Genomic DNA, 23,172 nt, shown 5'->3' on the forward strand with positions numbered 1-23,172 from the left:
TGACAGAGGTGGTTGAGTACCTAAGGTGTGAGCTGCTCACCTCTTCCTGTCACTGTGGAGACTTAGCCTAGGGACCTCCTTTAGGCTATAACCTTTCAGTCTTCTCTGGGAAATAAAAGAAGTTTTTATTATCCTTTCAGATTGAGGAAAACAACAGTTCTAATTTTTATGGTATGTGGAAAGGTTGGAGGACTGTTGAGAAATCCAGGGAAGGTTTTTTCCCCTACACTATTATAAAGAAAAATAGAATAAGAATATTTTGCAGGTGGTGGGAACTGGTGGGTTTCTAGTCTAGGGGTTCAGGTAAAGCTTCACTTCTCATCACTGGAAGCTACTAGTATTTATCAAACAAAAACAGAAACACCGCTGATATTCAGTGAAAGGCATTGGCTCAGGCAGGTTTGCTTCGGAACAGGGTGTAGCTGAAGATTACTGGCAGCTATGACTTCCTGCCTCTCCTCTCTCTCACTGCGTATGCTTTATTTATTCCTTTCTTCTTGTAAAAGGCACATGACCTATGGTAACTGTTCCTCATATTAGATAGGCAAGAGCTCTTACTCCGCCCCAGTAGGAAAACTCCCTGGGAAAGGCCTTGTGGGATAGTAGGTCCTGTGATTGGCCAGTTTGGTCAAATAATTACTCCTTCAGCACTCACTGTGCCCCTGAGAACTTAGTTACACCAGCTTTATTTTATTCTCACTTTAGAGCTGAGTGGAGACAGAATGGGGGAGAGGGCTCTGTGTCATGTGGAAGAGGAGGAGGATTCAAAGTTAGAGTACAGATACAGTCTGGGAGAATGATTTGCAGGACAGACATTCCAAGTTGCGCCTGCTGTGTCAGACTTTGCTATATTTTACATGTGTAACATTGGGTAATTTACTTGATCCTCCTGATGTCACTTTCACTTATAATATTAGTTTTTACTATACAAGGTCTGTGAGGTTTACTGTATATAACATGCCTGTCACATAGGGGGCATCAATAAGTGAAAATCTGTTGCTGTTTGATGCTGCTACTGCTATTGCTATTAATGTCTCCATCATCCTTTTCCCCCAAGTCCTCGTATTAAACAGTGTTATTTTTATAAAACACACTTTTGAGAACATTATCGTCTTCCTCGTGAACCTTCAGTAGCTCTTCGTTAACTATGGAATAAGGTTTGATTTCCTTAACTTCTCACTATTTTTTTTTCAAACTCTTTGGGATCTCTTCTCCACATCTTTTTTTCAGCCTCTTTCTTCTACGTCGCTGCACTCTGGGCTTGGGTCTGTCAGTTTACTTTCCTTCTTTGAATACCTCATGTTTAAAGTTTTCTGTACCTGTGCCTTTGCTGATGTCATTTTCTTGGCTTGGAATGCCTTCTTTTGTCTACCTTCCCTCCCTTATCAGAATCTTTTTTCTAGTCCTAGATTAGGACTTATTTTTGCTTTGCATTAAAATTGTTTTATACATGTTAGTGTGTGTGTGTATGTGTGTGTGTGTGTGTGTGTGTGTGTTTAAGCATCTAGGTCAATTATTTTGTGTGATGTCCCACATTCTGGATTTGTCTAATTGTTTTCTAGTTATATTTGTTTTAATAATTTTTACTTATTTCTATCAGTGTTTTCTAATTCATAACCCTAACAGTGGTACCATCATTGGGGCCTGTCTTGCCCTTTTCCTATTTATTATAACCTTATTTTTAAAAGTTGAAGAGGATTAGGATGAATATATTTGTTGTTACCTTGTTTGAGCTGCATTTTAACTCTCACTGGGTATTTTCAAACCTAATTATTTTTGTGTATTGCTTTGACACTTGGAGGGAAGATAAAGAGTGGCAAAAGGGCTATTAAATGCATAGGGAATGTTTTTGTTAACTGTGTTTTTACTAACTGTATTGTTAGTAAAGAACTTTTAAGAGCATCAACTTTGATTTATCATCGTATTTTTGTTATATCGATAAGTTTAGAATCAATGAAAACAATTACATAGTCTATGTTCATAGACTATACTGTAGTCAATAAGAAGGATAAGGCAGATCTTTTTGTACAGACCTGCAAATATCCCCAAGAAATATTTTTTATTTTTTCTAGCTTTATTGAGATATAACTGGCATGTAACATTGTGTAAGGTGTACAACATGATGATATGATATACATGTATATTGCAAAGTGATTACCACAACAAGGTTAATTAACACATTTATCATCTCAGTTATCATTTTTCCTTTTTTTTTTTTGTGGTGAGAACATTTACGACTTACTCTTTTAACAACTTTCCAAGTATATAATACAATTACCATGCTGTACATTAAATCCCTAGAACTTAGTTATCTCATAGCTGGAAGTTTGCCTATGGCTCAGTACATTGGATGTAGGATGGTTTAAAGTGGGACAATTTTCTTTAAAATATAACTCAATGATATTGACTTGTTTTACTTCTTTCTTACATAGGGGAGTAAGAAAAATACCAGTTGTTGAAGTGTTAAATATTTTGAAAACTTTGATTATTTAAGGTTTTATTTTATTACAAATGACTAATTTAATTTTAGTAGTATTTACCGAATGCTAACAGGGCTTATTGTGCAGAACGTAGCCTTTGCTAGGCCCAGTCTAATAGAAACATAAAGGGTAAGCAGTGTTTCATCAGTAAATATTTTTCGAGCACCTAATGTGTGCCACACACTGTTCTAAAGCATAAGTCAGATAAAATTCCTACCCCCTAAGAAATGTGCAGTCCTATGGGTGAGTCAGACAAGCTAACTAACCATTATAGCACAGGTGGTATAGGCCACTACAGGGGAACACACATAGGAGACTGGGAGCCTAGGGATGGGAATCCAATTCAGAGAGAGGTAAGGTACATGAGAGGTAAGGCAGAAAATCAGGGTCAAGGATATTCCAAGTTGAGGAACATTGGATGAGAAATCCCAGAGGCAAAAATGGGACTTTTATGGGGAATTGCAAAGAGATAAAACTAAAGCAGTGTTTCTCAAAATGTGGTCCTCTGTCTGCCTGAGTCAGAATCATCTGGGAGTGATTCGTAAACCCTCAAGTGATTCTTAGCCTTCCAGGTGATTCTCAAATTTGAGAATCCATCCGTAAGTGATTTGAAGCGGGGAAAGGGATGGGGAAAAAAGGAATGATATTATTATAAATTTTGTTCATCTCTAGATGATTCTAAGAACAGTCTGTTAATTTTTTATTCATTGAATGTTTTTGTTTTTCTTTTAGTCCAAGGACAAAATGATGAGAGGCTCTCGCCGAGGATGTGTTAGACTCAGAGTGAGTATTTACTCATTTTTATGAAAACCAATTTTGACAAATTCAAAAAAATATTTTGCCGGAATCAGGGAAGTATAAATTTAGTTAGCTTTCTTACTTGTTGGGACAGACAACTAAAGCTCAGAGAGAAAAAGTGATTTCTCCAGGGTAACTGCTAGTCAGTGCCAGAATCAGGACTAGAACTCAGTTCTTTTTGCCCATGATTTAAATGTCGTGTTCATGACTTAATGCAGCTACTGATTTTTGTTTAGCCTCTTTTTATAGCCAGGACAGGGGCTGGAAAATGAGTTGTAATGGTGGTAGAGCAAACAGTAGAAAAAAACTCTGAAAAATTCCCACTTTTAGCTTCGTTCTTCCTGTTCAGTACTATTTAATAATGGTATGTAGCAGTGATGTCCAGTAGAAATATAATATGAGCCACATATATATATATTTAAAATTTTTTGTAGTAGCCATGTTTAAAAAGTAAAAAGAAACAAGAAATTAATTTTAATAATATATTTTATTTAGGTCAGTATACCCAGAATATTATCATCTCAACATATAATCAATAAAAATCATTAACAAGATATTTTACATAATTTTCTAAATACCAAGTCTTCAAAATCAGATATGTCTTTTATACTTACAGTACATCTCAGTTCAGACTAGCTGCACTTCAGGTGCCCAGTAGCCACATATGGCTTGTGGCTACCATATTAGACAGGCCTACAGCTTCATGCTGCTTTTATTTGCTTGCTCAGTTTCCACCATTGTCCAAATAGCTAACGGCAAAAAAGAAAGTCTTCAGGATATAGTTTCTAGTACTCCATTGTATCTAAACAAGGGCTTACCTCTATCATAACTAGGTAAATCAGCTTCTAAGTATAGCATTTTCTTCTTCAGGATCCTGTTTGCTTTCTTTTGCCATCTTTTTTCTGTACCCTTATTTTTGAAAATGTAACTGTATTTGGTAAACATTATTGCCTTATATTACCAGTAGCTCATTGGTAGAAATGAGAAATAACTCAGAAAGAAACCAAATTCTAATACACAAATTTTGGCAACTGAGGTAGAAGTCAGTATGGTGAAGTTGCAGGATAGGAATAAGACAGGCCTATTTAGAACGAGTGTATGTGAAAGCATAACGAGTTTTAAAAAATGTTTACTGTTTTATTCCTTTCCTTTGGTTTTCCTTTTGTCTTCTTGATTTAATTGCTTTTCTAAGCACTTGTTATTGACCTCAGTCACCACTCAGTCTGGTGTTAACTGCTTTCTTGGCTTGAGGTAGGCTCAGTAGTGATGCTTTGGCAGAGTTGTACTGAGACAACTCTTCAGTTGAATTAAATCTGGACTTGGGCCACTGTCTCATCGTTACATTTAATGCACTATTTTTCCTTTTAAAAATAGCTGAATTAATTATTAACCCTTGTGACTACTACCCAGATTAAAAAACAGAATTTTTCCAACTACCCCAAAAGCCTGTTTATGTGCCCCATTCAAATTACAGCCCTCCTTCCTGTCTTCTAAAATAACTACTTTTCTATTCTAGTAATCACGTCTTGGATTTGCATTCTTAAATTCTGTATTTTTATCTTGCCCATTTAAAAAATACTTGATATCTTATTGTAATTTATCTACTGAAGAATTCAGACCCTTTGACCTATAGGAGTTGTCCATAGTATAGATTTTACTAATTGTATACTGTGCAGTTCAACATGTTCCTCTGTCTCTGCTTTTCCTGCAAATTGGCAGCTGGATCCAGAGACTAATGAGTCTTGCCTTTGGCAAGACTATAGGTGGCAGTGTGTTTTTTTAATCAGAAAGCACATAATGTCTGGTTTTTGCTCTTCACTGATATTAGTAGTTATTGATGCTCAGCACCTAGATTAACTTATTTGGGAGCTGCAAAATTATGACATTTTATCATTTTGTTTGGATGACACTTCATCTATTATTTGGTTGCCCAGTAGTACAATACAAATAGGATAAATGCTTATTTCCTTTTACCCAATTTTCAAGATCATGAATTGACTTAAAACATTTATATATATTCTCCAAAAGAATTGAAAGTAGAAACTCGAACAGATATTTCTACACCCATATTCATAGAAGCATTACTCACAGTAGCCTAGAGATAGAAGCATCCAGTGTCTATTTGATGGATGAATAAACAAAATGTGGTATATACATACAATGGAATATTATTTAGTCTTAAAAAGGAAGAAAATTCTGACACATAGTCATATCTTAGGGATATTAAGCTGAATGAAATGAGTGTGTTATTAAAAGAAAATACTATATGATTCTGCTTATATGAGGTATCTAGAGTAGTCAGATTCATGGAGACAGAAAGTAGAATGGTGGTTTCCAGGGTATGGGGGCAGGAGGATTGGGGAGTACTTGTTTAATGGGTACAGAGTAATTTGGGAAGATGAAACCATTCTGGAGATGGGTGGTTGTGATGGTCACACACAATATGAATGTACTTAATGCTACTAAACCGAACACTTAAACATATTTAAATGGTAAATTTTATGTTATGTGTACCACAATTAAAAAACTCACACCCATTTATTATCTGTAGATCTGTTCTGTAGATCAGGCATCTCAGAAGGGTACTCTGCTTAAGGTCTCACAAGGCTGAAATTGAGCTCATGGTCAGGGTGGGCTCTTATCTGGAGGCAATGAGGAAGACTCCAAGAGAGAATCTGCCTCCAAGGATATTCAGGTAGTTGGCAGAATTCAGTTCCTTGTTATAAGACTGAGGTCCTAGTTTTCTTGCTGGCTGACGGCTAAGATCTGCAATCAACTTCTAGAGGCTGTACATATTCCTTGTCCTGTACATATTCCTTGAGGCTGTACATATTCCTTGACGATGGCCCTTCCATCGTCAAGACAGCATGGCACATCAAATCCTTCTAGAGTTTTGAATCTCTCTCTGACTTCCCATTCTACTACCAGCTGTAGAAAACACCTTGCTTCTAAAAGGCCTCATGATTAGATTAGGTCACACCCACCAAGTGCCATATAATCACTTCAGTATTAACTCATCCTGTAGCATAATTACTGAAAATGAGATCTCATCATATTGAGTTTCTACCTACATTCAAAGGGGAAGAGATTATATAGGGGCAAAGGTCACTGGGGTTGAGGGTAGAATTCAGTCTGCCAAACAGCATGACAGAGAAGAACCAGATATACCTGTGTTTGAATCTTATTTTTGCCTTTTGCTTTGTTGACTGAGAGAGGGAAACTATCTGTAGGCTTCTCGAGATTGTGTTTTCTCTTTAAAGAAGGTAGTATAATACCTTTGCAGAATTTTGTGAGGATTAGGCACCTGGCACATAGATGGAAGCTATTAATTAGTAATATGTATGTTCGTGTGTGTGTGTGTGTGTGTGTGTGTGTGTGTGTGTGTGTGTGTGTTTTGAGAGACTTTGAGGTACAGTTGACCCATGAATAATGCAGGGGTTAGTGGTGCCAAGCCCCTGGTGCAGTTGAAAATCTGCATCTGATTTTTGACTCTCCCAAAACTTAACTACTAATAACCTATTGTTGATCAGAAGCCTTACCAATTATATGAACAAATGATTCACACATAATTTGTATGTATATATATTATGTACTGTAGTCTTTCAATAAAGTAAGCTAGAGAAAAAAATGCTATTAAGAAAATCATAAGAGAAAATACATTTATGTTATGTGTTGAAAAAAATCCGTGTATAAGTGGACCCATGCAGTTCAAACTTGTTATTTAAGGGTGAACTGTGTTTTAAAAAAGCTGGACTGCCATTTGGTTTCCTATTTAAGAAATATTTGGAGAGTTTGTTTACACTATAGGTTTCCAAGTCCCCCTCTCTAGACATACTGTTGTAGAATAGGGTCTAGAACTTTTATTTTTAAACAGATTCTCCAGATTGTTATGCAGTCAATTTTGGGACCACTGGTGTAAGAGAGAGAAGAAGAGAGACCTGGGTCTGAATCTCATTTAGCTCCACCCCTTACTGACTTTGGGCAAATTTCTTAACCTCTAAAAATAACATTATATAACTTACGGGGTGTTGGGAAAGTTTTCCAAGAGACCAAAGAAAGAGGCTGACAACTCCAGCATTACATCAAGAGTATATTTAGGGGACTTACATTATGAGGCTTATCTTGGGCAGTGGCAAGACAACACGGATAGCCTCTGCATGACAGGTGCTGAAGAATGATATAGAACAGGGTAAGGTGGATAGGGGTACTGGGGCGTGACCTGCCCCAGATAAGGGGAAAGCACCTTGCATTTTTGCCTGGGATTGGGCAGCAGCCTGTTCCAGGAATCAGCATACCATGGGGCAGAAGAGAGGGGTCACTCAGACAGTGTCTGAGGGGATTTACAGGAATCAATCTCAGTTCGGGCCAGGATCTAGCTGGATCTAGCTCCAGAGTTCAGAAATGGAACAGTCTCTCCTCTATACAGAGTTGTTGTGAGTCTTATCAATTTTATACACACAAGGTTTGGCCCATAGTACACATCCATTAAATAACTGTTCTGGATGATGATGGTGGTGATAATGGTGGTTACTGATAATGCAGCTATCATCTAGATTCCAAATGAGCTTAACGAGCTATTATTAACCCATGCCACAGAGCTCTTCTCCCTTCTCCAATCTATCCTATCCTGTGTTTCAACTACACTATATTTCATGTTCTCTCATTGTGTTTCATCATAATTTATTGCTCCTGACATTTTTTTCTTATGGCAAGAATTTTCTGTACCCTTGTCTGGTGAGCTCATCTTTTAAGAGACTTTTCAGATGTTGCCTCTTCTGTGATGCATTCCTGATCCACATTTCCCCTCCTCTACCTTATCACAACATTTGTCCCTTATAGCTATTACATTTTAACTTGTCTATTTTCCCCACTCCATAGTGAGTTCCCATCTACTGTCTCACGTGCCTGGTTCATAGGAAGTAGATAGTTATGCTTATTGTCAATTTCATGTATTTATAAAAATTACAAATATATATATTGGAGAATTTGCCTTTAGTTTGCATGTGAGGGAACTATGGAAGTTTTCTTAAACACAACATTAGCTAGTGGTATGGTATGTTTTCTAAAAAACAAACCAAAACACCTATGTGGTTTTAGTCTACATAAAAGGAAACTAGAGAAGGAACCAGTAATTATTGAGGAAGCTCTTATGATCAGGTTCTGTATTGGATGATTTTCACGTGTATCCCCATGATAGCCCTGTCAGGTAAATGGTGTCATTTTTTACACACGAGACTGAGACTCAAGCTACTTTTAGTAAATTTCCAAAACTCACCGTCATTAAGTGGTGAATTTGAGATTGAACTTGGCTCTGTCTCATTCCAAAACCCTTTTCGATTCTTAATGTTACCAGGATCTTGCTCTTTTTGACTAGAGGAATTAGTGTAAACACTCCAACTTGTTGCAAGGTAGTGTAAAACTGGTGGAGGAAAGAAGAGTGAAAAACCGTTTTCATCCTATTTTATTTGACTGTATTTGTGGCAAAGTGTGTGCCACTAGATGGTGCCCTTGCCTTGATGTAAAAGTAAAATGTTCGTTAAGTCCCGGTGTCTAATTCCCCTACCTCCCCAATATCCTAGCTAAAAGCAAAATATTGACATTCTTAGATAGAATCTGAAAAATGGAGAAGCAGTAACATTAAAGAGGCAGTGTTGGGTAGAGACAAGAACAGAACATATATGAAGTGGAATTCAAATCTGGATTTTGATGCTGATTAGCTTTGTGATTTCAGGGAACTCAACTATTCAGCTCTGAGTCCTATTTTCTTTATCTCCCTAGTAAAAGCATCATATCATTTACTCATAGAATTATGGATATAACATTAACATATTAAAAAGTATCCAAACACAGTGTCTGGGACTTAGGTTCTAAATGAATGGTAGTTACTGTTGTAATTAAAAATTACCATTGATAAGATGAATTTCAGGTTCTGAAGAATTCTACAGGGCCTTAGGAATCGCCCAAGTAAGGTGAATTTTATTCAACAGAGTTTTAATGCTAACTGTAGTGTGAGTTTTCAGAAACTATTAATCCATGTGTGACTTAAAGTAATACTTTTTACCCAGTCCAGTGGAAGTAGGTTACCAATAGTGTTGGTCATTAAAGTTGATGGATTTCCTGTTCTCTTTTCCTTTAGTCTATCACAAGAGAAGCTGGCAGTGTACCATGGATAGATTATTAATAGTTTCAGCCGTGACTTCTTCTGCTAGTGCCTTATGTAATTGATGCTAAATTTTTTTCATATGTTAACATCTCTGGTATAGGGATGCATCTTATAATCATTGACACCTTAGAGTGGATGCAATAAAGCATTATTTTTAGGTTAATGTTTAACCTTAAGACTGTCTTTCCCCCTCATCCTCTTAGATCTGCTTTTGTCAATTGTCTTGTCATTTTACTATGAAAAATTATTGATTTCTGTCTTTTTAATTCAGTAGCTTTTTTGCAAGTGTCATCTCCTGTATGAATTTGACACTGCAAATGTCCTCTCTTGGGCAAGATGTAAATATTTATTTAGTCTCTGTGATTGGTACATAGCTGTCATTAGTGCTATATTGTCTGAATGTTCATAATATTTTGTAATTATAAATTAAAAGTTAAATAAAAAAGAAAGTGATGGAAAAAGATTCCAGGAAATTGTTAACCAAAAGAAAGCTAGGAAATAGTATTAATTTCAGACATAATAGACTTCAAGAAAAAAATTTAGATTGTTAGGAAAAAGAGAATACCAAACCCAATATTGCATAGATAACAGTCTTCGACACAGAATAAGTTAGAAATCTCTTAACAAGACAGTAGCCACTTACCACTTTACATGCATATTTTTAAATAATTCATTGGTGAAAGTAGAAATCATAATGGAAATTATGAAATATTTAAACTTGAATGATAATGAAGAAACCACCTGTTAAAACTGCATCTAAGATTTGTAATCTTAAATGAATATATTATAAAATAGATTGAAAATTAATGAGCTACATATTAAATTTCAAAAAAATAGAAAGAAGAAATTAACAAAGGAAAATTTTAGTCCAGAATTACTTATTAATGTAGATGTCAAAATCCTGGACAAAATACAGCAAACCATACTCAGTAATGTATAAACAAGAAGTATTATGACCAAATTGAGTTTATTCTGGGAATACTAGGATGCTAATTTTAAAATTAATCAACTTAGCATATTAACAGATTAAAGGAGGAAAACTACATTGCCATCTGAATAAATGTAGAAGCAGTGAATAAAATGAAACATGCATTCAAGATTCAGCAAACTAGGAATAGAAGAGAATATTCTTAATCTGATAAGGGGTAAATTTGCTAAAATGCTATAGTGTGCTTAATAATGAAATAATAGTATCCTCTTTAAAATCAGCAGCAAGATAAAGGTGCCTGCTTTTGCTCCTTCTTTAAATGTTGTGCTCTGGAGTTCCTAGTGAATGCTATAAAACAAAAAAAGATACAAAAGATATAAGGCTTGGAAGGAAGAACAAAATTAGTATTTGCAGATGATATTTCTATAACTGTACTGGAGGTCCTGGTAAACATGTAACAGAAGAATAAAAGATTTTTTTAAAAAAGGATTGAAAGGGAGGCATAAACATTAGTCTTGCCGATGATATTGTTTACATAAAACAACCCAAAATAATTTACAGAAAAAAGGGTTTTGGATATGCAATCAATGTGCAGAAAACATATAGTGTTCCTTTATATGACCCACAAACAATTAGAAAAAGTCATTTAAAAAGAAATTTGGTTTATAATAATAAAAGAACTCTAAATTACCTAGGAATATATTTTATAAGATGAATGCATTGTTTCGATGGAAATAAAACAATAAAACATCATCGAAAGACTAAAGGAAGATCTGAATTTGGAAAAAGCTATATCCTGTTCTTGCCTGCTAGACTCAATAACATGTATATGTTTATTGTCCTAAATTATAAACACAAGTGATTCCAGTCAAAACTACACTTAGGCTTATCAAAGAACTTGACAAGGTGATTCTAAAAATAATTTAAAATGGTAAAGGGGCAAGAAAATTTTGAAGAATAAGGAGTTGGGGGACTTGCCATTGCAGATAGTAAGACTTTTTATGAAACTATGGTAATAAAATGACATGATATTAGTATAAGGAGAAAGCAATAGTTCAGTAGCACAGACAAGAAGGCACAGAAAGAGAAAATAGAACCCCTCATCTATGGGAATTTAGTATATGAGACATTACAAATCAGATTCTATCACTCTGTAAAAGAAGCTGAATCAATTGGCTGCCTATATAGAAAAAAATAAAACTACTCTCTATCTCATTTTATACACAAAAAGTAATTCCAGCAGTATTAAAGGTATAAAATGAAAACTTGTACTTATAATAACGCATAGAAGAATGTCTTTAGGCTATCAGGACAGAGAAAGATGTCTTAGCACAAACCATGATAGAAAAGATTGGTTCGACAATAGTCAAATTTTAAAATCTTTGAACAACAACCACAAAAAGATACCACAATCAAAAAGAAAGAGAACCCTTGGCTAGAAGAGAAAATATTTGCAGTGCATACAACTGACAAAGGGTTTAACATCTAGAATATACATAAAGAACTCCTACAAATAAAAAAGACAAAAAAGAAAAAACCAAAAGAATACATACAAATCAGAAAAAAACAAAGCAAATTGTTCATCACTCTATTATCACTTAGAACAATGCCTAGACGATTCAATAAATACATGATGAATAAATGAATAATGCTTAAGCAGGTGCTCCATGCAGCAGTATCTTTGGTGAGTGGGCTGCCCTTGAGCTTTCTTGCTTTCTATATTGTGGACTCCTCTCTCTCCTCTCTAGACAATGTCTCTTCTAGGGCAGAGCTGTATCTTACTCCTATTTTATCCCTGGCCGTCCTTTCAGGAGCTGTGTCAGCAATCTGTGTCCCAGAAGAGTCATCCTTTTTTTTAATCATCTTTGGAGCCAGTTTATCAGCCCACTTTTCTTGCAAATGGAGATTGGCCCTAAAAGAGCCAGGCTTAGGCTCCTCCCACCTCCCCAAGCCATGAGAACAACACTGTTTTTCTGTCTTTGGCACCAGAACTGATTCATGTCTGTAGTATGTTTTCGTGTACACTAGAAGAAGAAAGCAAGTCAGGAAATTGATCTTGTTGCATAAGACTCCAGCTCCAGTTACTTTTTATCTGGAACCTGGATAGTGTGACCCTGGAGCAGTGGGCACCTTGGCGAGCCCAAGTATTTGACAGAACCTGAAAGGTTGATCATCTGAAACCTTCAGAAGAAAAATCATGAGGAGTCATTGAAAGATACACACACACACACACACACACACATTGATTATGTTGACATAATGGGTCATAAAAGCAGGGTTGAAATGAAAACCTTTATATTTTGATGGGTTAGCATACAAAGAACTTTGCTTAATAATAGGATACTATTCCATGTATGGATTAGCAAGGGGACTTTTGCTTTACCAAATGTAAACAATAAGTAGTATAAACTCAAATAAAGGAAGAGGAAGAATGTTTGGAGGATGACAGCTAGGGCCTATTGGTAAACCTCTAGCTGCCCAAATGTAGAATTTGATGAGAGATGATAGGTGTGTGGAGCAAATCATTGAGGGCCTTGTAGGCTAGGCTATGGCAGATTGACCATATCCCTTAAACCAGGACACTCTTGAGACTAAAAGGGGGTTCTATTCATTTTTATGCCAAGACAACAGGAATAATCCAGAACTATCTAGGCCAACTAGGTCTTATTATCACCCTATTTGAAGGTGAAGAAGAGCCATTGGTTTGGTTACATATCCTACAAGGAATGGGAGATTAAAATAAATTGTAGGCATATATAAGTCTGAATAATTTTTTTTTTTTTAGGTGAGGCAACCCTTAGTTGACCTCACAGATTGCAAGGACCTTGTCGGCTTACAATCCCTAATTTTTTTATTTTATTTTTTACACCTACAGCTCCTGGTCTTCCTAGTCAGTCTCCCATCCAAGTACTAATCAGGCCTGACCGTGCTTAGCTTCTGAGATCAGACGGGATCAGGCTTGTTCAGGGTAGCATGGCCATAGACAAGTCTGAATAATCCTGACTGAATAATGAGAGAGGTAGGCCAATGCTAGATAAGGATATATAATTGAAAAAGATCATTGTTTTGGAAAGAGGGTAAAGACTTGAGCATGTAAATGCCGTTAGAAAGGAGCAGAGAGAGAAAAGTTGAAAATTGGTAAAGTAAGAGATTTGAGGAAAGATAATAGGGGATGGAGCCCCTTTTCCATTATGACAAGTAGAAAGGAAACAGGAGTGAGTATAGATGCAGGTGAACCTTTAGGTAGGATGGCAAAGCAGGTTTAGAGTTCCTACCTGATAACTACGGCTTATGTTATTGTTGGGGGTTCAAGGAAAATAAAGGTTTTAAATAGCTATAGTCGACAGTGGGAGAGAGACCAAAAACAAGACGAAGATTCCCCCATCACCATTAATAGTCAACGTTGTCTGCCATTCTGGTGGCAGTCTTAAACCAGGCAGTCCTAGACAATGAATAAAGAAAGAAAAATAAATGTAAGGTATAAGGATTGAGGAAGAGCATACAGAAAATCCAAAAGACTCTACAGATATACTGTTGTTAGAATTGATAAGTAAATTTAGCAAGGTTACTGAATACAAGGTCACTCTGCAAAAATAAATTGTATTTTAATATACCAGCTACTAGTAATTAGAAAGGGAAATTTTAAAAATAGAGAACATTTACCATCAAAAACATTAATTACTTAGAAATAAATATTAACAGAAGGTGGGCAAGACCTCTACTCAGAAAACTAGAAAGATTACTGAAATTAAAAATGACTTAAATAAGTGGTTCATTCCTAATCAATATCATAGCGTGTGTGTGTGTGTGTGTGCGCACATGTGTGCATATGACTTGTTCAACCGACTCTAAAATTTATAAAGGGCCAAGAATACCCACCTCTGATTCCTGCCTTCTCCATCAGCAAACAGACCAGTAGAAATGGTGACTTGTTCTCACCTGCTGTTCTAGGAAGAACTGGTTATGACTAACTATGGTGATGGTGTTGATTCATAATTTATAAAGGCCAAGAGAAAAAAGTTGGAGGACTTACTCTAACTGATATCTAAATGTAAAGGCTTCCAGAAGATAATGTAGGAGAGTATTTTTATGGCCTTGTGATTGAGAAAGCCCTCTTAAGACACAGAAAGTACAACTGCAAAGTTTAACAGCAATACATTGTACTACATCAAAGGTAAGAACCCTTCATGAAAAGACATGGTGAGACTGCAAAGGCTGGCAACAGGGTGGGAGAAGATATTTGCCTAATTTATAACCAGTGAAGGATTTATATCCAGGATATAGAAAAAGCTCCTACAGATAATTAGAAAATGGTAGTGCAGTCTTGTCAGTAGGCAAGAAACTATTGCACAAGAGGATAATCAAATGGCCAAAAACACGAAAAGCTCATTAGTTATCAGGGAAATAGAAATTAAAACATTTGAAAGGTACCATTTCTCACCTGCCAGAATGACTAAAAAGTGTTACTGTAGATGTGGAGCAGCTGAAACTTTCACACCTCATTGGTTGAAATGTACTTGGCAAAAACACTTTTGAGAACTGTTTGACAGTGTCCATTAAAATTGGCGTATGCATAGCCTATAACTTAGCAGATTCACTCCTAGATTTTTATTTAATGGAGATACAAGCATGTGTATAACAGGAGATATGAATAAGAGTGTCATAGCAGCATGATTCTAATAACCTAAAACTGGAAACAACATAAATGCCCATCTACAATGGAATTGATAAATAAGTTGTGGATATCCGTACAAAGGAATACTAAATATGTTTATACCAACAAAAGTGAACAAACTACTGCTATATGCAACAACACTGATGAATTTTACAAACATTATGTTGAGTGAAAGAAGCCAGACACAAAAGAAAATATATGGTATGAGTCCATTTCTGTAAAGTTCAGAGACAGAGAAAACTGGTTTGTAATGTTAGAAGAATAGTGTTTATCTTTGGGATGGAGGGAGGGGCTCATGATTAGGAAAGGTTACAAGGGGAACTTCTCTTCAATGAACTTGTACAGTTATGATTTGTGTGTATGTCATTTTTCAATATAAAGTTGTGTTCAGATGACATATGTAAACTATTTACCATAATGTCTATCCCATTGAAAATATTCAGTAATTGGCACTATTAACTATTCACTGTGGTTTAGTTCTCTGTGATGACAAAATCTAGGTCAGTGCTGTTCAGTGTAACTCTGTGCAGTTATATAAATGTTCTGTATGTACATTGCTGGTTCAGTCACCACTAGCCACATGTGCCTACTGAGCATTTGAAATATTACAAATGTGACTGAGGAACTGATTTTTAAATTTTACTTATTTTTTATTCATTATAATTAAAAGTTAACTACCCATATATGGCTAATGGCTGTCATATTACATAGTGCAAGTCTAGAGTATTAATGTGAGGAATCAGTGACTGAAGGAGAATGGCAGTGAAGTTTATTTGAGCTGAACAAATCAAGCAACTGAGAGGCCAGAGTGTCAGATGAATTGTGCATCTGTACACTGAAAAACGCTCAGGGTAATGGCAAGACCTGATTGGGTGGGAGATTTTTAGCTAGATTCTAAAGTCTTCAAAGAGGCATTTGGATAGAGAGGGGAAAAGTGTAAAGGACCAGAAAAGATGCTTTCTCCCAAAATAGGTTGTCAGAGATACTTAGGTAGAAATGTTTCTGAAGCACAGCTTAGGTAATCAAGAGCCATTGACGGAGTTTCAAGAAAGATGTGGTCAGCACCAAAACAATGCTTCAGAGCAGTACTGTGTGATAAAACTAGTAAGGTGGTCGTTGGGGACCTGAGAGAGTACAGTTTGTTGCACTGGTGGGGAAGGGAGCTAGATTGCAATAGTGGATGAAAAGTTAAAGCATGGCCAATTTTTAAAAAGCGCCTCTGTGAAAACAGAAAGGAAGTGGTAGCTAGGGGGAGATATGTGGTTTTGCTTTTATTTTACAAACGATGGGGAATTGAGCTTGAGGAGGGACATAAAAAATGAAATTGCTTGCTGTGTGTTTGTTTAGTGTGTGGAAGAAATGTTGAGGCTGAGTACATATAGAGTCTATGAGGTAAAGAGTAAGGGGCTAGATATGACAGTAGAAAGATTGGTTGTTTCGGATTTTGAACAGTCTTGAATAGCATTATGAAGAAATGTTGACTTTATTTAATAGTTCATGGAGAGCCAGGGAGGTTTTGAACATCTGGATCTTCTATAAGAGTTTATACTTTAGAAGTTTTACTCTGGCTATACCAAGGACTGTAGACTAAGATGTGGCCAGGCTGAAAGCAGACAGATTGTCTTATCAGACAAGGAGTAATGTAAGAGCCTGAATTAGGGTAATAGCGATTCATAGAATGGAGAAGAGTTGGTGAGTTTGAGATTATAGTTCAGAGGTGGAATGAGCACAATTTGTGGTGGAACGTGGGACAACATGTATAGAACCTCGAGGTTTCCATCTGAGTTGACTAGGTAACTGGCAAATTTACATTAAGAGCCTCAGATTGGGGTGAGTTATATAGCTTTGTTCAGATATGATTCACATACCATACAACTCAGTGCTTTTGGTATATTCACAGAGTTGTGCAACCATCACCATAATCAATTTTAGTATATTCCCATTACCCTATAAAGAAACCCGTACCCATTATCAATCCCTTCTTATTTTACTCCACCTTCTTGCATCTACCCCAGCATTAGGTCTCTATGAATTTGCCTGTTCAGACATTTCATATAGATGGAATCATACAACATGTAGTCTCTTGCGACTAGCTTCTTTCACTTAGCATGTTTTCAGAGTTCATCCATGTTGAGATTACTTTTGCTTTGTATTATATTCTCCTCTTTGCATGTTTTATCTTTTCCACTGAAATATAAGTGCCTGAGGGGCAGGGCTTTTGTTATATATTCAAGAGCTGTATCTAGCACATATTTTTCTATTTAGTTATGACTTAGCAAGTATTTGATACATCATAAATTAGAAGGTTAACTCAGTTGACCACAAAATTAAGTTAACCAGAATGATCTGCTCCCACACATGCTTACCCACTGAGGTGTGTCTATATTTTCTGTCATGGAATAAGTAAGGTACCATGCCAGTGGTTCTAGTTCTGCCATTAACCCTTTGTGTGACCTTGGGCAAGTCATAATACTCTCCGGAAATACTTTCTTTACCTGAAAAGAGGGATAAAAATCCCTACCCCATCTGAAACTGAGGAATAATTAAGATAATTCAGCTGATGCGATTTGTATAGAGTTGGAGGGTTCATCCACACAGCCTCTGAGAACAAATGAATAATTGTTTGGCTCTGTTATGTAATCCACCTGGAATAGGAGTAGCATTTTTTTTTTTTTTTTTTGATGGGATTGGGTATTTTGTCTCCTTGAGTCTTTTCAACCCCCATTTTCAAGGTCCTGATTTTGTCTGTGGCACACTACTTCTTTGTTACCAACCTGGGACATTTTACCTACCTCATGTTCTCTAGCTTTTCTCTCTGGAATACCTAAGACATGTATTTCTTAAGGACGCTAACCAATAGACTATTTTGCATAGCTTCTTATCACTTCCCTTAATCCCTGTTTTCTTAATAGATTACATGTGCAAAAACATAAAAGTTTTAGAACCCACCCTTCCTGAAGCAAACAGTTTTATAAACGCAGTCCCCTCCTTCTCCCTCTTTTGGAGAATTGTTCCAGCTTTTATTTAGAAAACATATACAAAGTTTGTATTTGAGTGTCATGTATCTAAATAGATAAAATAGTTCTTGACTTCGAAGATCTCATAGCAGTTCAATGGGAGGAGGCAAACATAATAAACAGATAATCACGGTATAATGTGGAAAGTGCAGTAGCAGAGCTACGTACAAGTGGTTATGGGAGCATACCTGGAAGGAGTGATTGGGACAGTGTTTTGAAGCCAGTATCACCCAGAATTTCTACATTAACAAGTATAACAGAAGCAGCCAGATGAAGAGCCACGTGTGCTCTTTGAGTCTCACAACAACCTGGTGAGGCAGAAGTTTTTAACTCCCATTTTAGAGAGCAACCTAAAGCTCAGAAAGGCTCAGCGAATGCTTCTTAAACACAGATTCTGGACTGAAGCTACTGTGGTTGTCCCCTCCCCCTCCCACTACATCCATGCCCCTTAAGATAGAAAGTACTGCAGTGCCCTGCCATCCCCTCTCCTTTCGTTCATCTTAAGCAAAACTAAAGTCTCAGATACCCCTTTTGTGTGTCTAGCTTGCTTCCAGTGTCGTCGGTGCATTGAGCATTCCAGGGCTGTAGCAGTAGTGAATATTGCTGATGTCATTGTTTGCCTTATTGGGATTTTGCTCTTTGTTTCACAGGGAGCTGTGATTGGTATAGACGATGAGGACGACAGCACCTTCACAATAACTGTTGATCAGAAAACCTTCCATTTCCAGGGTGAGCTGAAAGAAGAGATTCTCTCTCTTCACAGTCCCAACTGCTTCTTTCCTTCTCTCTTGGGTTGTTTGCTGGATGACTTGAATGGTTTTGCAACTGATCCTGCATGAATGAGCGCACAGGAACGTTCTGGATGAAGTGGTACTGCAGGTTAGGCAGGGATTTGTATCTGCAGTGGATACAGAGCTGTTTGAAACGACTGTGGATCTGGCCGCAATTGGAGATTAAAATTTTAAAGGATAAAAATCAGTGAAGGGAGAGAGTAATGGGCTGCTGCTGCTGCTGGCTTGTGTTTACAGAAGGTTGCTGATCTTCTTTATCAAGGAGTGTGGGTCTGCTTCTGCATGAAGAGTCTAAAGACTAATTGTGAAGGTTGCAGTGTTTGTCTGTGTAAACTCAAAATGTAAATTAAATTGAAGCTAGTGGCGACCTTTGGTTTAAAGGTTTTGCTTTGCTTCAAGAACTACAAGTTTGCATTCATTTCATCTGCATTTCTGTGTCTTGTCTGCCAGCCATCATTTCTCTGCTATCATCCTTTTTATAGTTAATAACACCAATGCCATCTGCCACTGCTATGTTTCGGCATTGCATGCTATGGTTCACCGGTAGAAAGGGTAAGGTACTGTATGATCATTCTCATTTCATCTTGCTTTGAAGAATGTAAATCAGCAAATAAAAGTTGATTTTAATGATCCTGTCATATATTAGGAGCACCTATTAGCTTTGTTAGTAATGTTTTTGTCATTTTACCTATCCAGAGTAACCTCTATTTTATGTCTAAAGAAGTCCAAGAAACTTAGAAATGAGAAGATTGGAGATGTTAGCACTTTCTCTGAACTACAAGTGACAATAACACTGCGATAGATGCTAAGTATACTGAGATAAATAAATATTAAATAAATTAATAGCTTAAAAATGTTTTGGTTATGAAGTCTCACAGTGACCAGGTATGTTATATGAGAGGTTCAGACAGTTGTTGTCATTCTGTTGGGATAGTATATTGCAGTTATTTCCATTGTCCTGTTTAAGAAATTGACATGTAGAAATGAAAGATGTAGCTTATTTACAGTAAATACAAACTAATGTACTCAAAAGTGATATTGCTAACGCTTTTAGGAAAAAGCATACTTAAAAATGTTTACTGTGTTTGGTCATATTCTTTATTTAGAGCTGTTAAACTAATGATACTGTCCTGAAATTTTCATAAAATTCTTAAGACATTTAAAATCTTATTATGAAAGCCCAAGGCCTTTATTTATTTTTCTTGCTTTTTAAAAATTTTATTTTATTAGTTTCAAGTATACAGTACATTGGTTAGACATTTATATAGTTTATAAAACGATCCCCCTAATTGCTTCTTCTCTCCTCTGGTTCTCCATCTAGCCAATATATTAATGCCAACTGCATTCTCAAGGCCTTTATTTTTAGATTAAATATATAATGCTGTTTATAAACTAAAGCAGATAATGCCCACACGCTGCAACTCTTTTCTTGAATGAAGTTGAATACTTTCATGTGTTTCAAATAATAACTGCTGGATGCAGGTAAAGGCTGCAGTATGGAATTCTCTCTGCTGCAGTTACTAAGGAGATGCCTTCTTTGGACTTCCAGGAGCTGTATTGTTTTCCTCTTTAAAGGAGAGGAGACTCAGACCTCTAGAGCAAAGGCACCTCTACCTTCTGATTTACTTATAAATTATTTATGTTAAACTGATCTCCCCTTTAATAGTTCCAGATTTATGTGGCTTGCTTGTAAGAGAAGCAGTTCCTTTAATGAATTATTTAAATGACAGGGATAAATAAGAGTTATATGTATTTTTAAAATGGATTCTTAGTTCAGAGACTGATGTAATGATTACTGTATTTTCTACTGTGATAGTTATGGGAGTCTCAAGCAACATGATATTATCTAACTTTTTTAAGAACTCAATAAGACTATATATATTCTTGGCAATAAGAGTTATTTCACATTCATAAGTCCTTGCTTATAAGAAAATCTCTGAAAGTTTGATAAAAAATTCTCAATGTCTGATCTTATATTCTTGATTAGAATTGAAAGCAAGTTTAGTTGATACACATTAACATATGTCTAAATGTATTGAAGTTTTTATTTAATATGCCAGAATTTTTTAAAGCAAATGAACTATCAACTGCTGAATCTACAAAACAAATTCTAGTTCTATCAACTATTAAAGGGAAAGCTAGAATTTGTTCAGATAACATTTATTTATGTTTTTGACATTATTCTAAGTTCCGGGGATACAGTAGTGAACAAAACAGATAAAATTCCTTGCCTTCTTGGCATTTCTCCTCATCCATTCTGGTAGAGGAGAAAGCCAATATACAAGATAAATTAGTAAAATGTAAGTAAATAATGGAGTGCTAAGTCCTAGGGAGAAAAAAAAAGCAGGAAAGGAAAAAATGAAATAGAAGTGAGCGTGTGTGTGTGTGTTGGTGGGGATGGAGAGTTGAAATTTTAGAGTGGCCAGGGGAAGAGTCATTGGGATAGTGTCTTCTGGTGAAAGACCTGAAGGAAGTGAGAGAACAAGCTCTGTGGCTTTGGTGCGTGTGGGAGGGAGGGCGGGGGGTTGCGGGGAAATACATCATTCTAGGTGGAAGGAACAGTAAGTGCCGAAGAGTGTGCCTGCCATGTTTGCAGAACAAGAAGGCCAGCTATGGTTGGAGTACAAATAACCATGGTGCAGGGGCAGTGGGAGATGAGGTCTAAGAGGTAACAGGGAGCCTGGTCATGTGAGGCCTTATATACCACAGTAAAAACATTGAATTTTATTGAAATGAGAAGCCATTAGAGGGTTTTAAGCAGATGAGTGACATGGTATGATTTTTTAACAGTTATCACTCTGGCCTCTGTGTTGAGAATAAAATGCAGGAGGCAGAGACAAAAGCAGGGAAACTAATTAGGAGGCTGTTGTAATCCATATGAGAGATGATGGTGGCTCCCATGGTAGCAGTGGGGGTAGGGAGGCAGTAAGAAGAGGTCAAATTGTATATGTGTGTTTAATTAACTTTTTTGAGGTATAATTAACATACAATAAGATGTACACATTCCAAAGTTCAGTGAGTATTGACAGATTTATTTGCTCATATAACTGCTACCACAATCAAGAAATAGAACATTTCTATCACTCACAAGATTACTTTAGTCTTTCAATCAGTCCCCACTCCTAGCCCCTGGCTCCAGGCAACTGCTGATCTATATTTTTCTTGCAGATTTTCACATAAATGGGATCATACATTATGTACTATCTTTTGTCTGGCTTTATTTTAGCTCAGCGTAATGCTTTTAAGATTCATTCATGTGTGAATTGGTAGTTTGTTCCTTTTATATTGCTAAGTAATAGTTTATTGTATGTTTTCGTATTTATTTTGAAGGTTGAAATTTAGTACGTGAGAAAAAGATAGGAGTCCAAGTTGACACCAAAATTTTTGGCTTGAGCGACAAAATGGAGTTATCATTAACTGAAATAGGGAAGATTGCAAGAGGAGCCAGTTTGTGTGTGTGTGAGGGGGGTTTGTGAGGGATGTGGGCATCAGGAGCTTGTCCTTGGACATGCTTATAAACAAATTTTAGGTCCCTATTAAACATCCAGATGGAGGTGTCAAGTAGACAGTTGAAGTGCAGAGTTCAGGAGAAAAGTTCACGCTGGAGAAATAAATTTGGAAGTCTTTGGCATATAGCTGATATTTAAAGTTATGAGAATTTGAGAGTAAGGGTAAAGAGAAAAGAGAAGAGGTCCAAGTAGTGAGCACTGCAGCACTCCAGCATTTGTTTGGAGGGCACAGACATGAGGCAGAACTAGCAAAAGAGGTTGAAAGCAAATGGAAGGAGAATGTGGTACCCTGGAAGCAAGAGTGAAAGTGTATTTAGGAGGAAAGAGGCATCAGCAACTGTGTCAAGTGCTCTTTCCTGATAGATCAAGTTGAGGGCTAAGAAATCACAGGATTTAACAATTTAGAGTCCATTTGTAACCTTAAGAAGAGCTGTTTTAAGATCATAGGCAGTGCTTTCAAGTTCTGTTGTAAAGGGAAGGTCAAAAATACAGCACTAGCTGGAGGGGAGAATGAGAACAAGGGAGTTTGTGTTTTGTTTTAAATAAGAGAAATAATAGCATGTTTCTATGCTATTGTCAGCGATTCAGTAAAGAGGAAAAGTTGAATTGTTGCATCAGAGTCCCTGAGAAGGCAAGAGAGGATGGGACCTAATACACAGGTGGGTGGGGGGAGCATTGCTTTTGGCTATGAGCTTGGACAGTAGAAATGGGAAAGAAGGTCAAGTGTTTGGAAATAATATGTAATTGGGTTGTTACCCATTACCTTCATTTCCACTATGGTTTAAATCTCTAGCTGTCCTACATATCCTCT

At 36.5% G+C, this 23,172-nt stretch overlaps 1 protein-coding gene and 1 pseudogene across 4 annotated transcripts in view; one reads left to right on the top strand and one right to left on the bottom strand.

The window, feature by feature from the left end:
* OSBPL9 (oxysterol binding protein like 9) overlaps positions 1–23,172 on the top strand; it is a 111,965-nt gene that overhangs the window by 15,399 nt on the left and 73,394 nt on the right. For 2 of the 4 annotated variants that reach the window (XM_039885985.1, XM_039885993.1), the window contains exons 2-3: positions 3,213–3,263; positions 18,712–18,790. In XM_039885985.1, coding sequence (XP_039741919.1) covers positions 3,213–3,263; positions 18,712–18,790 — 130 coding nt within the window. The remainder of the gene's footprint in view (positions 1–3,212; positions 3,264–18,711; positions 18,791–23,172) is intronic. The other 2 variants (XM_039886022.1, XM_039886029.1) reach the window with 1 other exon arrangement.
* LOC120623033 (uncharacterized) lies at positions 13,236–13,354 on the bottom strand (annotated as a pseudogene).

Source organism: Pteropus medius, unplaced genomic scaffold (assembly GCF_902729225.1).
Source record: "Pteropus medius unplaced genomic scaffold, Ma_sr-lr_union100, whole genome shotgun sequence".
Taxonomy (NCBI): Eukaryota; Metazoa; Chordata; class Mammalia; order Chiroptera; family Pteropodidae; genus Pteropus; species Pteropus medius.